Raw genomic sequence first — 14,877 nt, 5'->3', positions numbered from 1 at the left:
CATAGTGCTAGCCAACCAGGCAAATGACCCGTGGAGCAGATCTGGTCCCAAAGACCACCGGCTACAACGAGTTATTTAAAATAATGTGACGGCAACTCTTTTTGTTAAGGCCCTTAAACTGGGACCCATCACCATCCCTATATCCCCTAGAGGTTGTGGCTCTCAACTGGATCAGAGTAAGGTTAAAGCCAGCAGTGCCTGTGCCCGAGTCGGCTAAGCTCCCCTAAGGACTGTGGGGTTACACTCTCGACCTGACCCTGACAGGGCACAGGGGCCAAGGAGAAGGAACATAAAATCAGGTGTTTAAGCTCCATGGTGCGTGCCTTTCCAAACCCTGTCTGAAGCTCTGTGCCTTCACCTGTCCTGTTAGAATCATGAGATCTCCATGAGTGTCACATGTACTAAGTATACCAAAAAGAAAAAAAAAATGTATAAGCCATTACCCAAAAGGTTTATTAGTACTGTGATAATTCAAGGTGACTCTTCAAATGAAGGAAGTCACATGGACTACAGTCCTCAGGCAGACTTCTATGTCAGTCCTTATTGTGAAGGAGAATCTCAGCCACAGGCTAATGCCCAGCAGCCCTCTAGCCTAAATCAGGTATACACAGGTGGATTTGTTGGCACTAGTTGTGTTTTTAATAAGAATTAGTTGCCCACTTTTAAAAATCAGGATTGTTCACACAAACAAAAATCCAAATTTCTGGCATCTTTTGGAAAGTCAGAAGATCTGGCAAAACATGGCCTTCATTCCCAAATGGCTGTTGAAGTGGAGTTGAAGTGAGGGGCAGCCTCCCCCTTAAATAGGGCCTGTGCTTTCCTGGTCACTGGGCTTGTAGCCTGTGCTGTCCCCACTGGACTTGCTTTCTACTTTAAGTCACCATCCTGGGCCCTGGGGACATTTGAGCTTGTGACCCCAGCTTGAAATAGAATTTCTACCTCAGGGGGAGGGAGAGGTTCATAAAAAGGTGGATAGGACCTCCCTGACCTGACAGTGTGCCAGAGTGCTCTTTCATTATGACCCAGTATCCCCAGTTTCTAGAAAAATCCACATAGCTCTCTCCCCACTATGTTTTCGTCTGGGACTGGGCTTTAAACAGGATTACAGATGCTTGCCTGTTGCCGGAGTTTATGCACTGTCTTACGAACCATGGGCTAGAAGAGGCCTGGGCTTGCCTTCTCAGACTCAGGCTTCCCAGGGGTAGCTAGACGAACCCCAGCCTACAGGGGCCTCAGTGTTTCTTGGGAAGATGAGAAGAAGGTCTGAAAGGTACAGGCTCACTGGGGCTGTCCTGCCTCTGCCCCTCTGAACTGACCCCAAGTCTGCATAGTGTCCAAGGCTGGACTCTTTCAAGTGTAATATCCCATCCACATCAGAGTCAAAGCCATGATGTAGCCATATTCCTTCAGGTCCATTGGTGGAGACAAAAGTGGAGAGAGGCCTCCTGAGTGGTCCTGGTTTTACATCCTGGGGTTCCTGGGATCTGGGGTGTCTTCAGGAAGATCCTGCTCTGAGAGTAAGACAGAGTTCCTACAAAACCCTGATGTCCTTGTTTTGTGTATGGAGTGCTTGCCTCAAGCTGCCTATAGGTTTGAGCAGTGCTTTGATGAATGGAGAGACAACAGCAGCCTGGTCTTCTGGAAAATTCTATCCCCTCCTTTTGTGCTCTCCTTATGTTTTCCCTTCTCCCAGCCTGAGGAAATCCAATTCACAAACCTTACAGTAATGTGATGTTAATTTTGTTCATTTAAAGAAACAGATGTCAGGAAATGGGAGCCCTCCCCCTTCATGGCTGCTTTAACTCATCTTCATTGCCCGTCCTGTGTACTTTAATTCCCCAAGGAGCCTAACTCTCTGGAGCAAACTCCTGCTCCTCTGGCATTCAGATGAGTTATAGCTGCTGGGAGAGCCTTTATCTCTCCTCCCATGTCTAATTTGGGGGTAATTTGCAGTCTCCCCAGTGCATTACCTCCATTCCTGGGTTATCCTGGACCAGGACTACCAGCATTTATAAGAAAACAGGCTGAATTTAAAGAGAGCCAGTCAAGGGTACAGAGCAGAAATCCAGTTAGAGTCTCCCAGCTCTCTCAGACCTTGGGGGAAGGATGCTGAGGAGTATTGCTCCTGGTTCCCAGGCAGGGCAGAAAGTGGGAGGAGAGCAGGGCTATGACAGGAGCACTAAGGGAGCAGTCAGAGCACCAGCTGTTTCTTCCGCACCTGTGCACAGGTGTGAGCACTGCCATGCCTTGCGGGACCAGTCCCTGCCTGGAAAGAAGGCAAGGGGCTGGCGTCAAGCCCACGGGTGCCCAGTTCCATCACTTGCTCGGAGCCAGCTGATGAGGGAGGCTTCATCCCCTGGGGTTGCCATGGCTGAGCCCAGAGCTGCGTGAGACCGGTGCAGGAGAGAAACACAAGTACCAGGAACTCAGGGTGCTACTCCGGGACCTGGAGCCACATCCTCACCTGTCTGGGCCTCAGTATTCCCAGCCATAAAATGCGCCAGCTTGTTCATTTCCGGCGAGCCCTCGGTCCCAACCACATCAGTGTGCTTAGTGGGTTAGTAGGCTTCTTATGCACCTGCAGATGTCACTGTTCACAAAACACTATTCCCTGTGCCAGGCATTTGCTCCAGAGACTGGATTCTTCCCCCAGTTTGTGTAAACACCATCACTTTCCACTCCATCCATCCTGCCCGGAATGCATTTCAGTCCTGACCATTTTGGGTGGTCCATGGAGACCCCCTGCCAGGAAGAGCCCGGAGGGACTCCCAGCATCAGTGGCCCTGCAGGATCTCTCATGAGGCCTGGCATGTGGTGATCAGACATCTGAGGGAAAGACCATCTTTCAGAGCTCAGGGGCAGACTCAGAAGGGGCAGTCCCAAGACTTGATAGGACCAAGGTTGCTAGGACTGTAAGAAAATCCAATACCCCAAGCTCTGAATTCTGCAAAGCAGTAAGGATGGGTGTGAGTATCCACATCACCAAAGGAACATTCACTCGAGAAAGAGGCAGCTCCCTGGAGGACTTTTTATGCACCAGAAAGCGGGGACCCAATCTCTTTTCTATCAGCACGTGACTTTGGGCAAGTTACTTAATAAACTCTCTGAACTTCAGTTCCTCATCCATAAACTGAGACAATGATAATATACATTAATATTCCTCTGAGAGGCATTATTTTAAGGATTCGATGTGATTCTGTGGTCCTAACCCCTCACACGGAACCTAATACATAATCAATGCTGAAAAAGTAGTAACCAGAAGGTATCCATTTACATCGAGGATCTCAACTGTAGAGCTGGAAGTTCTGCAGATATCCCACCCCCACTGAGGGCACATTTTGTGTTTTTGTCCTGCCCCCCACTTGAGAAGCACTGCTTGGCTAGAGCTTCTGTTGAAGGGAGAAAATCAGTTTTAGAAGCACCATTTTAAATCTGCTCATCCTCAGGGAAGAGGAACACCCTGAAAAGACTTTAAGCTCCACACGGCCCATTTCACACAGCAACCCCACCTGTGTGGATTGGGGTCCCTGCTCCACGGCCGCAGGTGCTGAAGACCATACCTCAGGAAGCCCCACCATCCAGTCCTTGTCCAGAGGTGCCTGAGAGTCCCCACTGGCTGCAGGGCTGACGATTCCCTTCCTGCACCCTGCCCCACTCTGTCCCCTCCTTCTAGAAACCTGAGCAACAATAAGATCAAGGAGGTGAGAGAGGGTGCCTTTGATGGAGCAGCAAACGTGCAGGAGCTGATGCTGACCGGGAACCAGCTGGAAACGGTGCATGGGCGCATGTTCCGCGGCCTCAGCAGCCTCAAGACCTTGTGAGTGCCCAGGGCCTGGGCCAAGTCCCAGAAGGGGATGGGAGGGCAAGGGCATCAGAGGGGGATTACAAAGGCTGCCGGGCAGCTCCTGGGCCCGGGTCTGTCCTGACCTGTTGAGTGCCTTTCTTCCTGGAGCCAGAGAGGCGCTATACATTTCCCAATCCTTGATGGGAAAGAACTTAGCACCCTCAACACACACACACTGAAAGATACTTGCCCTAAGCTGTACACATATATAGATTCGTACTGGAAACATGCTGATAGAGGCACATGCACGTTTACCCACATAAACACATACATACATATGCCTAACAATGATACACAGTATGCACATAAGCACATACACAAATAAGCATGTACATACAGGCGCACACACACACACACTCTCAAGCTGATGTCCACAGCCACATCTTGATTCTCCTTTCTCCTCCCAGAAATATACATGCATACACTAACCACCATACAACATACATGTGTACACACATACACTCCTGACACCCAGTTTCACTGTACACAAAGCAAGCACAGGCAAGAATGTACGTACACATTTACATACATGTAGCCCCGGTGCGGACCCAGACCCTACTATCACAGAACAAACCTCAGCAACATGACTAGTCTGGGCTTGGAGTTGGCATCCCACCTACACACACACACACACACACACACACACACACACATTGTAGCTCTGTGGTGGGGAGGAGAAGATAATGCCTGTGCTCCCCTCATCTCCACCCCTCTTCTTGCAGGATGCTAAGGAGTAACCTGATCAACTGTGTCAGCAATGACACCTTTGCTGGCCTGAGTTCAGTGAGGCTGCTGTCCCTCTATGACAATCGGATCACCACCATCACCCCTGGAGCCTTCACCACACTTGTCTCCCTATCCACCATGTAAGTCCCCCTGTGCCCACTGCACACTGACTCTGGGCCCCTCTCCTGCAGACCTCTTCCCTGGCAGCTCGCTACTATCTTTGGCCAAGGTTATTTACCCATCTTTCAACTTAATAACCATTTGCTAGGCCCCCTCCATGTGCCAGGCACCATCTAGGTGCTAAGGATTCACAGACATGGTCCCTCCTTCCTGGAGCTCACAGAATAGTAAATTGACACAGAAGGGAGGTCCACAGTAATATGAAAACCCAACACAGGCTTTGTCAAGGAACACTGGAGCTGTGTTCTGGAAGGTGGGTAGGAGTTAACTTGTTCAAGAAAGTGGGAAGTGCTTCCATGGAAAGTGCTTTCCTTCCATAGAAAGAATGTGTGCAAAGGCCCTGTGGTAGGTTGTTGCAGAGCAAATGTACAAGACTGAGCAAAGTCCAACATGGTCCAGAGCACAGAGTAAGAGAGGGTGAGATATGGGGCGCCTGGGTGGCTCAGTTGGTTAAGCATACAACTCTTGGTTTCAGCTCAGATCATGATCTCATGGCTCGTGAGTTTGAGCCTCGTGTCAGGCTCTGTGCTAGCAGCGTGGAGCCTGCCTGGGATTCTCTCTCTCTGCCCGTGCCCTGCTCTCTCTGGGAGACCAGGCTACAGGCCTGCCATGGACTACTTTTATCTTCATCCAATGCATGTCAGGAAGCCACGGAAGGTTTTAAGCAGGCCAGTGACATGACCTGACAGGGACTTTTAAATGATGCCTCTGGCTGCTTAAATGTATACCAGAACCAGAATTAGACTCTAGCTCTCAGGACACCTAATGAGTGCTCCTGCCCAGGAGCACTTTTACTATATTGGTAAAAGGGGCTGTTTAGAATAGTGATAAAGTGATGGGCTCTAGAGCCAAAGCTCCTGGGTTCAAATCCTGGCTTTACGTCCTATTAGCTACGTGACCTTAGAAAAGTTACTTCGCCTCTCAGTGTTTCAGTTGTTCCTTCGGTAAAATCTGTCTGGTAGGATTGTTACGAGGATCGAATCTGCTAATATTTGTAAAACGCACAGCAGGGGCCTGAACACGTTAGCCTTTATGGTTGTTCCTAGTACTTCTATGTGGCTCCTTTAACCTCAGGTGCTGGTCCATTCACTCTTTCCTTCCCCAGTGACTCTGGAAGTCAGAAGAGAAAGGCTTTTGCTGCATTTGTATTGCTGCCCATTGTTATGTTCCCATACACCTGCCTCACTGGGAATAAAAGCCAAATTGTAGGGGTCCTAAAAAGCCCACGCCATCCAGTCCCTCCAAAGCTCCCTCCAGGCCAGCCGCACCAGCCTCCCTACTGCCCCCCCCCCCATCCACCACACCCCGGACCCACTCCCACTACCTGAAACGGCCTTCCCCTGGCCTCCCTCCCCACCATCCATTCTTTGCTTAAGTGTCCATCGCCTCGCCCCACTCTCCTCCTGTGTCATCACCCCCAGTTCCTCAGCCCTGCTCTCCTTAACCTTTTCCGTAGCACTGACCATTCCCAATATACTATTACAACTGACCTTTGTGTTGTTGATTGTGCACTGTCTGCCTCCCATCAGCTGGAATGTAGGTTCCAGGACAGGAATGTGCAGCTCTTCTGTGCACTGCTATATCCTCAGTGTCTCTATCTGTGCCTGGCACTAAGTAGATGCCCATTATATAACTGGCGAATAAACCGATGCATTGAATGAATGAATGACAGCCAGACCAGGGACTGTGGGTTAGGAACTAGCACCAGCAGGTTGGTTTATTTGAGCCTTCTTTTTACTCCTCCTGTTTGCCTCCAAACTGGGAATCCAAAGACACAAAAGATGTCAAGAGAGGTAGAGTCACAAAGCACTAAGGAAACCAGCTTCAACATGAGAGGAAACTTGCCTGACTTCACGCAGCTGCTGAACATCAGCTCTAGGATTCAAACCCGGGATGTCTGACTCCCAAGCTCTTAATTGTCCTGTCAGACCACAGCCATTCAGGGCTGTCTGGCCTCTTGTGTCACCTCCCTAAGCTTTATTTTCCTCATGTGTGAAATGAGAATAATGTTACCTCCTCCCCTGGGCTGCTGTGACAAATCTGCATGGGAGAACAGCTTTATGAATTGCTTAGCCCGGTTGCAGTCCTCTGGGCGACACTCACAGCCTGACAGCTGCCCTCCCCGATTCCTCCACCAATCCACTCACTGCATTCCATAGGTACCCGTAAAGAGGCCGTGCTGGTGCCATGCGGGATCCTGGAGACATCGGGCAGACAGACAGGGCTGACCCCCACCTGGGAGAGCTGAGAGTCTAAGGAGGGAGGCAAACATTGCCTGTGGGTTCTGTGCAGGCAGCAGACAACTGGGGGAGAAGACTGGGACAGGCAGGACTCCTCATTTCCTTTTAGGGGAGGGGCCATCTGAGCCAGGAATGAAGCCAGGCCAACACAGAGAGATTTATGCCAGGAGAGGGGGCAGCGGTGTGGAGGTGCTAAGTGTAAGAGAATCCTGCCGAGGGATTGAAGACAGCCAGCAGCCCGAGCCCAGGGAGGAAGGGAGGGCGTGTCAGGAGACCGAGGTTGGGTCTGTGTGTGGAGGTCCGGAACAAGGCCCTTGCAAAGACTGCATCTGGATCTTAGAAGAGAGTCTGCACTTCCTTCCCCAGATCTCCTTCCTCCTTTATCAGAACCCAGAGCCGGCCTGCCTGGAGAGCTGGGCCCCAGGCTTGCAGACCTGGATCCCAAGTCCCACTCTCACGGGGGTGGGGGGTGGGGATGCTGACCACTCAGAGAGAGCCCTTCTTTCCTCTCAGAAACCTCCTGTCCAACCCCTTCAACTGCAACTGCCACCTGGCCTGGCTGGGCAAGTGGCTGAGGAAGAGGCGGATCGTAAGCGGGAACCCCCGGTGCCAAAAGCCTTTCTTCCTCAAGGAGATACCCATCCAGGATGTGGCCATCCAGGACTTCACCTGTGAAGGTGAGAAGGCTGGGGGCGGGGTGGAGGAGGGGTAGTGCCAGGGAAGGCAAGAAAGACACCAGAGAGGGGAGGTGCAGCAGGGGACTGAAGGTCAGGACCCCCTGAGATCTCACTTGCCCTCAGGCATGCATCTGTGGCTCTGAAGGCCTCTGCAGGTCTGCTGCTAGCCATATGGCTCCTTCTTACAAATTAAGAAAAGGAGCCTCTTTCTAAAGACATTTTACTTCTGTCAATCAGAAATGTGTTGTAATATACTGATTTTGTTAAAACAAGATGACTTATGACTATCTATGAGAACGCTGTTGTACTCAATATCCTAATCTATCATGTCAGTGAGATTAGTGCCCCTTGAATGATGAGGCACCCTTGTGCAGTATGTAACCTACACAGCTGTGCCTGGGAGCCCAGGCCCTCAGTTTTCCTGTCTGCATCGTGATGAGGCTCCGAGTATCAGACTTCAACATGGGCTCCTGGAAATTTTCTGTCACTGGCTAGGGAGTTATGAATACCTGGAGATCCAAGGCTTTGAGTGTCAGGATTCCAAAGGGCATATTTGCATAAATTCAAGCCAGTACTTGGGTCAACTATAGGTTATCTGGAGACAAATTAACAGGTTTGTAGATTAACTGAGGTTAAGGTATAATGGGGGCTGGGGACACATTTACCACTCCAGAGGGATTATGGCAGTGGAAGGAGTGAGAAAGGGAGGAGAAAGAGGAAGGAGACCAGGCTCTCCCCCTCCCCCAGACCTCTCCTTCAGTAAGGTTGAATTATTCCTGATTCAGTTAACCATGACCTCTTTCCTGCCTAATACTCTGGTTGGTCAAGTTTTGGTTTGGTTTGTTTGTTGGGGGGTTTTTTTGAGCCTTAATTTTATGTTGAATGTGGTAGAAGACAGGTGACCCTATTCCCCAACCCAAGCACACATTCTTTTCCCTTTAACCGTGGGTGAGACCAGCAGGCTCCTTGTTCCTGGTTCTGGCTCAAAATGGAGGGCTTCCCTTCCCTGAAGATGGCGCGGTGCCTGGCGCCTGGCCTTGCTCACCTGCCTCTGCAGAGAGGTTTGTCTCCCGCCCTGCTCACTCTGGGGCTCTCCGCAGGCAATGACGAGAGTAGCTGCCAGCTGGGCCCACTCTGCCCGGAGCAGTGCACCTGCGTGGAGACAGTGGTGCGGTGCAGCGACAGGGGGCTACACACCCTACCCAGAGGCATCCCCAAGGATGTGACTGAACTGTGAGTACTGCCACCCCCCGCTGAGCACCCTTAGATTCCCCCCACCAGCAGCTCTGTCCCCAGTGTCTCAAGCAAGACTGCCTGGGATGCCCCTCTTTGAGGGGGTCCCAGCAAGATGGCAGCAGGGCCTCGGCCAAGGGTGGGTCGGGCAGCAGCGTGGACTTGGGAACAGGAGTAACTCCTCCCCAGTGCCTCTGCCTGGCAGGTGACCAGAACCTAGCCCTCCAGAATGCAAGCGGGAGGGTTCCTGTCTCGTCTTCTAGATCACCCCAGGCCCCCTGCTCTGACTCCACCTTCTAGATTCCCCAGCAGTCTCTCAGTCTGACACCAGAAATGGCACAGGATCATCGTAAAAACACTGCCCAGCTGGCACTGTGGCTTACTGAGCTCTTCCACCAATATGATCCTTTTCCACCTTAAAGCTACCCATGTTGCAGACGTCATCTTAGTTCTGTATCCTGTTCATGCTCCAGCCAGGAGCCATCTGACTCCAGAGCCCAAACTCCTGAGACTAATTCCTCAGGGTTGTTCCTGCCCCAGAAGCTCCCACTTAAATAAAAAAGACAGATCATTCCCTTCCTGAAGGGCTCTTCCTATGGTGCAGAAAACTGCATTTCTGCCCCCCGGAAAGCTCAGCCAGTCCCTGGGCAGGGAGGCCTCTCTCGAACGTGCAGAAGCAGCCCGGCCACAGCAGGTGAGCACAGCCAGCACAAGCCACACTCACTCTTGCGTGCGTTCATTCATTCACTCAGCGTGTGTTTATTGAGTGCCTGGTGTGTCGGGCGCTCTGCTCACACCCGGGAGCCAATGGTGAGCAAAACAGGTGTGACCCCCACCCATGTGGGGCCCATGGTTCACTGGGGAACGTGGACATTTGTTCCATCATCTCAGCAGCACATGTGAGATGACACCTTGAAAAGTGCTCCAAGAGAGGAACAAGGTAGTGAAGCCCGAAACTAGAGAGGCGTCACTTGGGTGTGGAAATCAGAGAAAGCTTCTCTGGGGAAATTAAGCTGGAGCTGAAACCTACAGGGTGAGGAGAAGGTAATGAGCAGGGGAGGGGGGTGCCCCACACGCCCCACGGCAGTTGCTGCAGGTTGGGGCAAGCAGAGCTGGGTGACATGTGACGGGACCCAGGCTGCCTGAGTGAGAAGACACACTCACACGCCATCACCCACTCACATCTCAGGCTCATACTCTCTCCCTGGATCCCAGACACCAGCAGGGAGTGTGTGTCTGGCACTGCCCGTGCTTGCTGGGGAGGAAGCTGAGTAGGGCGCCGTCTGAGAAGAGCGGGTCAGTTCCTGGGTGTGAGTTGTGGCTCCCCCATCTCCTGACACCCAGGGAGGTTGCAACCAGGACTGCTGATCCCAGGGAAGGAAGGAAGTCTTGGCGGTCACTAAGAAGTCCACAACAGCCCCGCGTTTGGGCCCTGGCCGTGCTGCTGGAGGTCTGCATGAGCAACGCCACTCAGTGCAGTGAGCTCCGAGCCCTTTCCTCCGCCAGCAGTGCCGATGGGTGGGGGCTGCCGAAAATGACCCAGGTCCTCGCCTCCTTCTTGGGTCAGTTGAATGCCAAGTGACACGTGCTAAAGAGAAGGAAATGCCATGAAAACAGGCCCACAGAGGCTTTTCCCCAAAGTTCATGACACAGAGATTGAAATAACAAAGATAATTGACTGTAATTATAAGTAAACTTCAGAGCTTGGGGAAACCTGATTTCCTGCTTTGGAAATGATGGTGCTTCCTTTGGCCACACTGGTTTCCAAAGCACACCAAGGACGGCAGCCCTCACCTCTGAGCCCAGACCACCTCCCGGAGGGAGGGGAGGAGGAGTGTCCAGGGAGGGGAAGGCAGGAAAATTGATGCCAGAGAAAGAGAAAGCTGCCAGGCCCAGAAAACAGTGGCTTGGAGGCCCCTGCTTTCAAGGACTAGATGCAGTGTTTGGATCCAGTGCTGGCTTTCCAGCTCCCTCAGGCATCATCCGTGGTCTCAGGCAGAGCTGCCAACTTACAAAACAAAATTAAGGTTAATTCATTGAGAAGAAAAAAACAAAAACAAAGCTTCATAGCATTTCTCCAAAGGGCAGGGTGTGGGAGTTCAGTGTAGGCACTAGGAGCAAGGCAATGAGAACCAGAGGGAAGTCAGTTCTCCTGCCAGCCGTCTGCAACCCCCTGGCCCTTCTCTCTCCTTGGGAGGAGGGCCGCCCGAGACCTGTAGCTCTCCCCTTTGCTCATTCAAGCTGTCACCGAGCTAGGCCCTCACTCAGTACCCCTGACTCACCTCAGTGGTGAGAACTAAGTCACCCCCCAAGCCTCACCTCTGGTAAGCAGCCGAGTCACGATCAGAAGGCACTTTGGTCTGACCCCAACCCCCTTCTCTAGCCCCCTACCCCAGAAGCTCTTCATCTTTGGGGTCTCAGGGCCCCTTTATGTTTTTCAAAAGCAGTGAGGACTCTCATTGAACTTTTGTTCACGTGCTTAAATCTGTTGATAGCACATTGGAAACTACTACTGAGAAATATTTTTAAACATGTGTTTATTAATCCATTTAGAAATAAAAATTTACACATTATATGTCTGTATTAAAAAAAAGCATACTTCTATGAAAACCAAACCAAAAGACATTTAACTGAGAAGAGTGACATTTTTAGAAATGTAGTTGAAGGCAACTGGGTGTTCATTTCCTACTTCAGCACTCACTCTGTTGTGACAGGGTTTGGGGTCAAGTACGAGAAGAAAATCCAGCTTCACATAGACACATAGTTAAAAAAGGGAGAATTTTAATAGCCATTCCAAATAATTGTGGAGATTCTTCTTTGATAATATGCCAAAACTGCATGGTGTTACAGGCTAGTTGCTGTGTGGAACCTAAAAGTTTATCAATGAACTTTTTATACTCTGTTACAACCCACGGGTCTATCTTGTGCTTTGAATGGAGCTTTCCCTGCCCCGTGCATGATCTTGTAACACTGTGCCCTGGTCCTTTAGTAAATACTGGTTCACAGAGTTACACAGATCTTCGGATGCTGACACATTGCATTATACCGTATCAAAAATGTCGGATCCAAAATGTCATAGCCATTAACATGCATCACCAGAAATCTCAGCAGAAAAGTCTTTCAGTAAAGGGATGCTGCTCAATGTAGCCGATATGGGTTTTCTAAAATTTTAATTTTCACTTGGAAGCAAGCTTGAATTTTTATCATTGCCAGTAAGTACTAGTTCGTTGTTTTCCTTGAAGTGACAGACTCACTCTGTTCACTTTTAGGAAATTACTTACTAAATACCTATCCCTGAAAAACCTGTTTGCTAGTCATTCTTTTAAGTAACAATGGTGTTTTATGGGGGGCAAAAAAGGCTAATTCAGCTTGTAAGTCAGTGACACCAGATCTTTTTCATAAGACAACCAAAGCAGAAAAGCTTTGTGCACGCCTCCCATTTTGCCACACAGAATATTAAAAAAAAAAGATGTATGCTCAAGCGTTGATATTTAATGCAATTAATAGTTTTTTTTACTGCTTCATGGAGGGCATTCTTCCGTGAAACTGGCTTTTTTATCCCTTACCGTCATATGCTTGAGGGGGAAGAACATAATGACCACTGATATCATATGGTGCCATGGCCTTGATTCCTACTGAGGTGCCAGCAATTTTACTCACACAGTGAAAATGGAAAAAAATGTTTTAATCTTATCACAAAAGTAGTTCCAGCCTCAGAGAGCCCTGAAAAAGTCTAAAGGACCCCCAGTGGCCAGTAGACGACACTTTAAGAACCACTCGGGTAATTTACACACTAGCAGGCAAACAATACAGAGACATCTGCTAAGTTCCTGATTCAAAACCAAGCCTACAAGGGCACCTGGGTGGCTTAGTCGGTTGAGCATCCAACTCTTGATTTCAACTCAGGTCATGATCCCAGGGTCCTGGGATCAAGCCCCATGTCAGGCTCCATTTTGAGAATGGAGGAAATTTTGAAACTGATTTTGGTCTGAGGGCTGTGAGCATGGATTTGTTGTCCCACCACTGACATCCCAAGGACAGGAGAGGGAAGGATGACATGTGTCCCCCAGGCACCGCTGTTGGAAGAAGGGATTTCTGCTGGGATGTGGAGTCTGAGGACATCAGGCTGGCAGTGTGTGCGTGTGCACATGCACACACACACACACACACACACACACACACACACAAACACACACACAGCACTGATAGGAGACTTGAAAGGGTTTGGGGCTTGACCAGCAGAGCACAGGCTGAGACACAGCTCTGTGAGATTGAGTGTGGCAGGAGGTGATGATAAGAATGCATTGCTTGATGGAGACGGTGGGACCTGGCCCTGCACTGGTTAGCTCCAGATCATCAGGATGGGGCTTTGGGGTACAGCAGGCAGCTCAGATGAAGCTTTCTCCTCAAGTCTAGGGTGATGGAGGTGCATGCCAGAGAAGGGGCAGAGCAATGCAGGAGGTGACAAGCACAAAGGAGTGGCATAGAGAGTATGTGCTCTGGGATAGGGAAGAATCCAGGAAGTTCTGCCCACGCTGGCCTTTAGGAAAGCAAGGGAAGATGTCCTGTGTGAGTGCAGTCCACCACAGCCAGCACTCCTAGAGCATTTACTGGGTGCCAGGTGCTATGCTAGATTTTTCTCCTATGTGATCTCATTTAATCCTCCCAGCAATCCTGTAAAGTAGGCATTGATAATCCCATTTTGCACATGAAGTAACCGAGGCTTGGGAAGGTTGAATGATTTCTTAAGATCACACTGCCAAGGAGCAGCAGAGCATTAGGCTCGAGCCCAGGGCTGTCTGACCCCAAGGCCCGTCCTTTAGCAACTCAACTACTTTCTTCCTTTGGCAGAGGCCTGGGTCCCTGTGTGCTCTGGCCGGTGGCCTGGCTCGTCGGTGATTTGCAGTAGACAGTCATGGTCTCTTTGGAACCTGCCATCTGCCCATAAGCGGGGAGAAGGCAAAAACGGCACCCCTGCCATGATGCCATAGGTACCTGTCAATGGTTCTGGCTGGGTGGGTCCTGACAGCTGGACCTTCTCTAGCAATGCCAGCTGCTGCTTTCTTTGCACACTTGCCACCCCCCACCCCCACCCCCACTCACCAGGCAGGCTCCCAAGAGCACTTTCTAGAGAAACTGCCCGGCACTGACTGTATTCTTGCCTTTCTTTGGCCTGGGGAGAGGGACAGAAATTGCCTGCAGCCAGCTGGAGGGCAGCTGGCTCTGGGCACATCAGCACTTAGGAGTCCTGGCACAAGCCTTGGCCCAGAGAAGACCTCGGCAGATGGCTTCAGTAGAGGACACTTCTAGGCTATCAGGCAGTCATGGCCATCTGTGGGAGGGACGAGGGGAGGCTGGAGCACAGGCCACAAGCTGAGGGAGCCCTCTTCATTCAGTCAGGTGTTCGCTGAGTTTATTGTGCCAGATAATGTCATAGGAGCTGGGAGCACAGCAGCTAATGTGACAGATAAGCCCCCCTGATGTCAGAAACTTAGAATGGGGGAGAAAGACAATAAGAAAGCTAATCAGTAAATTAGGCATTTCAGATAGAATAGTGTTTCCCAGGGGAAATGGGTGGGGGTGGGACATGGAAAGCAGTAAAAAGAAAGAAAATGTTCTGTGAAGACCCGAAAGTAGAAAGATCATAAAGTCGGGAAACCACGCAGACTGTGAGATGGAGCAAACAGAATGGAAAAGAGACTGGTGTTCACTGAAAACTCAAGGAGGGATGTGCAGTTTTTGTCGGGCGGTGGTGAGGGCTGACTCCTCATCCCCGGAGAAATACAGACGCCGAGGAAGAATTGTAAGCAGGAAAGTGATGTGGTCCAATTCATATTTTAGAAATATTACTCTGGGAGAAGAATAGAGAATAGACAGCAAGGGAATCATCTGTTTTCTAATATTCATATGTATTATTGGATGGAGGGATGTGTGTGTGTATTCAAAGCACGTTAAACACCACTGTGCCAAGCAGTGC

General features: G+C 50.4%; 1 protein-coding gene across 1 annotated transcript in view; it reads left to right on the top strand.

Annotated features, from left to right (window-relative positions):
- Nucleotides 1–14,877, top strand: part of SLIT3 (slit guidance ligand 3) — a 594,085-nt gene that overhangs the window by 523,265 nt on the left and 55,943 nt on the right. Inside the window, exons 17-20 of the mRNA XM_025923495.2 lie at nt 3,674–3,817; nt 4,567–4,710; nt 7,504–7,667; nt 8,768–8,900. Of these exons, the coding sequence (XP_025779280.1) occupies nt 3,674–3,817; nt 4,567–4,710; nt 7,504–7,667; nt 8,768–8,900 (585 nt within the window). The remainder of the gene's footprint in view (nt 1–3,673; nt 3,818–4,566; nt 4,711–7,503; nt 7,668–8,767; nt 8,901–14,877) is intronic.

Source organism: Puma concolor, chromosome A1 (genome assembly GCF_028749965.1).
Source record: "Puma concolor isolate L17-30 chromosome A1, mPumCon1.1.hap2, whole genome shotgun sequence".
Taxonomy (NCBI): domain Eukaryota; kingdom Metazoa; phylum Chordata; class Mammalia; order Carnivora; family Felidae; genus Puma; species Puma concolor.
This window is presented reverse-complemented; position numbering and strand designations above follow the sequence as displayed.